We start from the raw sequence: 7,951 nt of genomic DNA, 5'->3' as shown, positions 1-7,951 counted from the left end.
CTTTAAAAAAGATATGAATTAAGAATCAAAAATATGTTTGCAATGCTATTTTAAAATTTCATACTAATACGCATTTAGAGAAGAAATTTTGCTGATTGAAACTAACCCCGCAATACATGTACTATTAATTTAATTTCTATGAGAAATATTGCTTCGTAAATTTTAATAGATTTCCTAAAAATTTTTTTTAAAACATCCTTGATTGAAATCAATTAACTGTTTTAAATAAAAAACCCTCAGTTTGAGAAGAACGTGAGGACTGTCTTAAAAAAGAACACAAATGCAGAACAATATTTTAATGAATTAACACATTAAAGTATAAAAGAAAAATCGATGGTATAAAAATTTAGAATTCTTCATCGCCTTCATCTTCTCCCCCTTCGGTGGAATCGATTCCGACTTCTTCGTAATCTTTTTCTAAAGCAGCCAAATCTTCACGGGCCTCAGAAAATTCCCCTTCTTCCATACCTTCTCCAACATACCAATGAACAAAAGCACGTTTGGCATACATGAGATCAAACTTATGGTCAAGACGAGCCCAAGCTTCAGCAATAGCAGTGGTATTTGAAAGCATGCAGACAGCACGTTGAACCTTCGCTAAATCACCTCCTGGTACAACAGTTGGGGGTTGATAGTTAATGCCAACCTAAAAAGGATTTCAAATAAATGAAAAAAATTGAAAGGAAAAAGAATGTACTTAATTTCAAATACACTAGGAGCTATGATCAGTATCAGACAATAACAGTATTTAACACTAGGTTTACGGACATTTCTTGTACACCTATTTCTATAACCACACATCAATTTGACGAATACCTATAACAGCACTAACAGAGATGCCAACTCGCTTCAGACTGCAAATATATATATTTTAAAGTGGTAGTTCATGGTTTAATAAATTCAATTAAGTAGATTTTTATCCACCACTATTTCTAAATAATCCGTAGGCTTATTTATAGAATGCAGAATTTTATGTTTGCAAAATTCACTTAGTAGTTATCTACAGTTTTTTAAAATTAGTTTGGCGTGTCCGGAACAGATGGCATCTCTGCACTTAGAGAGCAATGTAATTACATACTATAATGGGGGGGAAATGAAAATATGAGATGAAACAGTTGCTTTTTGCTTGTTTAATTTGAGATAATGATATTGGATCAAAGTATTGTCGGTACATTCCTATTTATTATTGATGTGATGATGTTTGCATGTTTACTCAAAATTTTGTCTAAATTATAATCGCATCAGATTGACGCATATCCGTAGAGATAGGTACACCAATATTTCAACGCTTTTGAAGAAAATACGACTTTAATATATTTACCTCGATCAATGGATAAAAGTCATTACAAGAGATAAAATAAAAATGCAAACGAGTTTTGTATTTTCCTTATAAAATTCGAAATGCACCAAAATGACATGCCTCATAATCCTAGTGTTAAATTAACAAGTTAAGAAAAGTTATAAGTTCAGTTTGTTTTCCATTGAAATTTATTTGCAGCTTGGAATAAATAAGCTCCAAGTAAGTATCGTTACTCCATGGAATTAAAAGCCACGCAACCTTTACTTCAGTTGAACCAAAGTTTATTTTTATTTTAAAAAAGTATTTCAAAACCAGGGATGAGTTGGAAAAAATCAAACAGAAACTTAATTGTTCACATTTTCATGAACAATATTTTAACAAGGAAAAAAGTATGGATCTCAATTTTAAATAACTTTAATACCTCTACGAATACTTTTAAACCACATGAATATGAATCGCAATATGTAATTTAAATCATGTGATTGCAATTGCAGTTTGGAAAAAAAAAAACAAAGTATTTATTGATTAAAATTTTTTTATACCCAGTGAACTGAATGCACAACAAGCATATAGTGTTTCTAAGTTCTTTGATGCAGGAAAATTGATTAGGTTTTAAATTTAATTTCTATAAATAAATTGTATGCTTCTAAAGCTTTTCTTTCTGTTTATGATTTTATTCTTTATTTTCACCTCCTAAAGTCATAATTCAGCTGGACTAAGCAAATTGCTCTCAAAAATCAATAGGAGTTTTAATATCTATAACTTTAGCAAGCCACAGAGACACTAAAAACTATTAAGAACATCGAAATCAAATGTTAATAACTAGCATAGATGCAGTAGAGAGAATAGAAATTTTTAATAGTGACCACAAAATAAATAGTTACCTTGAAACCAGTTGGACACCAATCAACAAACTGAATAGTGCGTTTGGTCTTGATGGCAGCAATAGCAGCATTAACGTCTTTTGGTACTACATCACCTCTATAGAGAAGGCAGCAAGCCATGTATTTGCCATGTCTAGGATCACATTTTACCATCTGGTTAGCAGGCTCAAAGCAAGCATTAGTAATTTCAGCAACAGTAAGCTGTTCATGGTAAGCCTTTTCTGCAGATATAACCGGAGCATAAGTTACGAGAGGGAAGTGGATTCTGGGATAGGGTACAAGATTGGTCTGGAACTCTGTTAAATCGACATTCAAAGCTCCGTCGAACCTCAGAGAAGCTGTGATAGAAGATACGATCTGGCCGATCAATCTGTTCAAATTTGTGTAAGTAGGACGCTCGATATCTAAGTTTCTTCGACAGATGTCATAAATAGCTTCATTGTCTACCATGAAAGCACAATCGGAATGTTCTAATGTGGTGTGGGTGGTCAAGATAGAGTTGTATGGCTCAACTACAGCTGTGGACACCTAAAAAGAAGGTGAAATTTTATATACAATTGTCATTTTAAATTTCACTCAAATTATGAAATTCCACAATATGGCGAAGCAATTTCTGAGCAGCGGTTTGCAAGAAAGTAATAATAATAATGAGGTGGAAACACAATCCCTGGGCAAAACCATTACACTTATTTCTTTTTTTTTTTTTAAATTTTCCAAGTTTAAAATGAATTAAATTAAAGAATTGTATTCATGTTAACTAATTATTATCATATTAAGAATTTAATAATAATTTTAATAATAATAATTCCCTTAGGTAGCAGCAAACATACAACTTTTTTCTTGTCATAAATTATGGTCTGTTTATTTTATCTTTCATCTGCAAGTTATTTGCTTTCATGGATAATTTTTTTTATATATAAAAAAATTAATTGCAAAATTGGAGAATCTCTGCTAAAGTATTCAAGTACAGTGTACTTGTATACTATCTAACGACGCATGGGGAAGATTTCTGTATCATGATCTGCAGTAGAGTAATCGCCAAGTCTTGACAACTTCCAGACAGTGGCCCATAAGAAACTCAAAAATATAGAGCAAACACCAAATTTACAAGATTAAAAATCTATCTTGCAGCTTGGTGATTGCAGTCGGCGCAAAAGATCACACTACGGAACTATCCCTTCTATGGGACTTTTCTTTTACCCAAATTAAATTATAAATAAAATTGTAAAAATATATCTTTCACAATAGAGAATACCTGCATTTAAGTTCTAAGCATTAAGTTTAATTTGTACTTTTTGTTTAGTTTAATTTTTTTAAAAGCTATCGACCATCACATTTGTGAAAATATTGAATTTAGAGGGGGTATTTCTGAACCATGATCTGTCAGGCTTACTACAATGACTGAGTGCCGAACGGAAGAAAAAAAAGTTTGCTTAGGGATGGTTAAGAATTAAAACCATCAGAGTGTGAAATATTTTTATGGGGAAGTTGCTGAAATGAAGCACTTATTCTGCCACAGATTGAGATAAAATTTTCTCAATTTACTTGTGTCTGGGTAACTGAAAGGAACATTTGAGACAGTGAAAAACCCTGTAAATTATATGTATAAAAACTCATAAAATTTATAACACTAACATTTTAATTAAATTACCTACTAATGCAATATGACACCATATATTAAAAAATTGGTTCTTAAAAAAGAGTTACAATAATGAGCTTTAAAATCATGTAAATAAATTTTAACACTAGATTTGAAAAATTTGAATCGAAATAATTGATCTTCAGATTGTGAGAACTTGAACCACAATGTATACCTCTAAAATCAAATAAAAATATGAGGATTGCAATTTTTTTTTTATTGCACAAACGCAAATAGCTAATTATGAATTCAGGTAAGTACAAAAATTCAGGTAAGTACAAAAATCTACGTTCGATGTTAAAATCTTGCTAACACGAATCGCCACATTAGCAGATTCTGATGCAATTCCAAATTTTTAAAATAAAATTCCCCAAATTAATAGTCAATTTAGCGAAAGAATAACGTACATATTAGTCTAGTTAATAAAATTTAGAGAAATTTAATTATTTAGCAGGGGTGATTGTAACAAAGAAAATTTTAATGACATATTCTGAATTAGAATTTATATTCAAGTTATCTACTAAAGAATTTCACCTTCATAGCAACTAATTCAAGAAAAAACTTAATTTATACAAGAATAGCAGTATCGGAGCTTAAAATCTTGGATACATGATTTGCAATATTGGGTGTTAAAATCATGTAAATACAACTAAGATATAGGATTTTCAATTCCCATCAATAAGAATCGTGACGTATGAAAGCTTGCATGACTATGAAATTTGATGTTAGATAGTACAACAGGAATACAAATACAGTGTTTTCACTACAGCGCGAGAACGCGAGAATCTCGCATATTTTTTTATATTCTCGCATTAAAAAATGATAACCGCGAGAAATTCGCGCATTCTATAAACCTATTTCAAAATTCGCGAATATCTCGCATTTTGAAAAACATTTCTCATTTGCGCCATTTAGAATAAAATCCGTTTCATTTTTCTTCCTGGATCTTTTATTATTTTCAAAATCTGCCCCATTATCTAACTTCCCTATTTACCAGTATTGTTCAGAACCTTTAAGAACAACAGAACACCACCATCCTTCCGAACCACGGAACCTCTTTCAGAACGCATTTCTCTGCAACCACCGTAGGTAAGGTTTCTTCATGTAAGATGTTCAAATTTTTTGCTCGTTAATGTAAGATGGACAAATACCTTGTAAAGCCAATATCTTCTACTCCGAAACGGATTAATAAAAATGAAACAAATGTGGGTAGAAACGATCAAAACGAAACAAATACGCATTTGAGCAACCTAATGAGAATAGCTGATGAAAAAGTAGATGTAGAACATTTTCCATTTGATGATGCTGCAAAAATATTCAATGCTTTAAAAATTAGAAGATATTAAAAATGCATTATGATTAAAGAAATGATTTTTTTTTCAAGTCTCTTGGTGTTTTTTTTTTTTTTTTTTTTTTAATTTAATTTTTGAAATCTCACTTAACTTTTTGAAATCTCACCCTGTTTTTGAGAAAGGGTGAGAAATTCTCACCCATTTTTTTTCTGAGATGAAAACACTGAAATAACAATACGAAAATCAATGTCTGACATTTAAAATGGCACGAGTAAGAATCGAGACCAAACCAAATAAAAATTTCGTTAGATTAAAGGGTAAGAGAACTACTGGTTTTACGAATATGTGGGAAATTTACAGGCTTTGCTTCTAGATCCAAAAGAATGGTACAAAAAACAATCATTCATGCTCAACAATGCATAAATAATAAGAACATGGAATACTTACTTGAGGAGCAGGGTAAATTGCAAACTCCAACTTAGATTTCTTTCCGTAATCGACTGACAGCCTTTCCATCAAAAGGGATGTGAAGCCTGAGCCAGTACCACCACCAAAGCTGTGAAAGATCAAGAAGCCTTGAAGTCCAGTACATTGATCAGCAAGCTTCCTGATTCGGTCTAATACGAGATCGACAATCTCTTTTCCTATCGTGTAATGGCCTCTTGCATAGTTGTTGGCAGCATCTTCTTTGCCAGTGATAAGTTGTTCAGGGTGGAAAAGTTGTCTATACGTACCAGTACGTACTTCATCCACTACTGTCGGTTCTAAATCTACGTAGACTGCTCGTGGAACGTGCTTTCCAGCTCCAGTTTCACTGAAGAAAGTGTTGAAAGAGTCGTCTCCACCTCCGATGGTCTTGTCACTGGGCATTTGGCCATCAGGTTGGATGCCGTGCTCAAGACAGTACAATTCCCAGCAGGCATTACCAATTTGGACACCAGCTTGACCAACATGTACACTGATACATTCACGCATGATGAGATTTTATCTAGGAAGAAAAATATCAAACAAAATCCTTTAAAGACATATTACAATTTATTAGTACTAAATCTAATGCAAAAAGATTAGGTAGATATTGTACCCGTCCTTACTACCATTGCAAAATGGCCGAAAAATTTTTGTATTTCTAAAAAAGAATTTTTTTTATTTCAGTATTATCAATTATCACTAAAATCACTACTGCCATTATTTACAACAGTTCTTACTTTAGTTAAATCAAGCGTCAACTTTCGGATATCTTTAAGAGTGGCCAAAGAAACAGACTTTCAAATGCGAATAAATTAATCCGAAATTGAATTAAGACTGATGCAACTAATGCTGTGGGATTGGTAGCCTGTCTGGTGTACAGGGGTGATTGTGAGCCTAAGTAAAAATTCCGGAAAATTTCCAGAGTTTAAAAAAAAAAAAAAAATTTAAACTAGGTTTTTCTAGAAGTAATTAAAATTTACAAATATGTCTTACTTTCCTGAGTTTATGATTATAACTATTTACTGATAAAAAATGTATCTGGCTCTCCCTTACAAACAAAATAAACTGTGTTTTTAAGTTCCACTTAAAATTTGATTTCCGGAAACTTCTGTGATCAATGATTTTTTGAAACGTCTGGACCCTTGATCTCCGGAAACTTCCGGATCACTGTTAGCGAAAAATCCGGATTTTTTCCGGAGCACAATCAGCCCTGGGTATAGGAGACTAAATTATTTCAATACACCAAAAAATATGTTTCTATCAGCAGAAGAAAACTATAGATCTTGATCTTTAGGTACCAATAAAACAATTACACACATGAAGCTTAACATCTGATTATGTTTCTTTTAAACAAATCTTCCTTTCGAAATTACCTAAAACATTAAATTTTTTTATTTACTCTAACATTAAATTCCGTAACATTATTTCTACTAGAAAAGCGGTCATTGTCGGCGCTCCACCCTAAAACCGGCATTTAAACAAGATGGCGGAACTGCCACATTTTTAAAAAACCACATCAAGCAAGAGGAGAAAAATAGTTTTCCTAGATTAAAAGGACCATAAACACACATTTAAACACAAGAATACAATCATGCGTTTACTTATTTTATTAAACGTATTGGAATTATTTTAAAATCGATATCAATTGAGAATGCCATCTAACAGTGAGTGTACGAGAGAAACCTAATTTAAGAAATTAAATTACTTTAGTTACATTAAAAGTTAATTTTATTTTCACAAAAATAATGAAAGTTCAAAACCAAAGGTTATTAATTATAAATACTAAATTTTCTTTCAACTAATGTTACAACGGAAATGGGCGTTAACCACACCTAAAGAGTATTAATTGTAAATTTCTTAGATAAAATATTTAAAAATACTTGCTTTTGACAATAATTGATATAAAATAATAATTTAATAACTTACGAATGAGGAAAGGAAGAAGATAAATTCAATTAAAGAAATATGGGAGGTTTTCCAGCGAGACGTGCAACGAATCTCGAGTCGGAAACCAAAGTGTCGAAGTAGCGCTAACTTTCTAAGGAGCCCGGGCTGTCAGTTCATTTCAACCAATAGGATTCGAATTCGTCATCTACCTCGATGACATCACTCTGTGAGGTAGACGATCGGTCGCGCCATAAGCCAATCCATTCGCAAAAAACCGTTTTTCTTTATTATGCCTTTTAAACTGACCAACTGCTATTACCAAATTAGGAAATGTTCAATTAACTATTCACCCAGATATCATACATATTAATTATTTGTTGTTAGTGTGATCAATAAGTGAAACAAAAAAAAAAATAACAATTGCAATTAAATTCCAAAAAATTTTAAAATATTTTAAATAAATGTAAAATATGTTCTAAAT

The 7,951-nt window shown here is 31.7% G+C and overlaps 1 protein-coding gene across 1 annotated transcript; it reads right to left on the bottom strand.

Annotated features, from left to right (window-relative positions):
- Positions 1–281: 281 nt before the first annotated feature.
- Positions 282–7,595, bottom strand: LOC107451299 (tubulin alpha chain, testis-specific). Its single transcript, XM_016067355.4, has 4 exons — positions 7,510–7,595; positions 5,563–6,103; positions 2,185–2,712; positions 282–646 (listed from the first exon to the last, which is right to left on the bottom strand). Exons 2-4 carry the CDS (start codon positions 6,088–6,090, stop codon positions 347–349), a joined length of 1,356 nt encoding a protein of 451 aa, XP_015922841.1. The 5' UTR covers positions 6,091–6,103; positions 7,510–7,595; the 3' UTR covers positions 282–346.
- Positions 7,596–7,951: the final 356 nt, after the last annotated feature.

The sequence above is a fragment of the Parasteatoda tepidariorum genome, chromosome 1 (genome assembly GCF_982258835.1).
Source record: "Parasteatoda tepidariorum strain Cologne lab strain chromosome 1, Ptep-v5.0, whole genome shotgun sequence".
In the NCBI taxonomy this organism is placed as follows: Eukaryota; Metazoa; Arthropoda; class Arachnida; order Araneae; family Theridiidae; genus Parasteatoda; species Parasteatoda tepidariorum.
The sequence above is the reverse complement of the archived record's forward strand: the minus strand, read 5'-3'. Positions and strand labels throughout refer to the sequence as shown.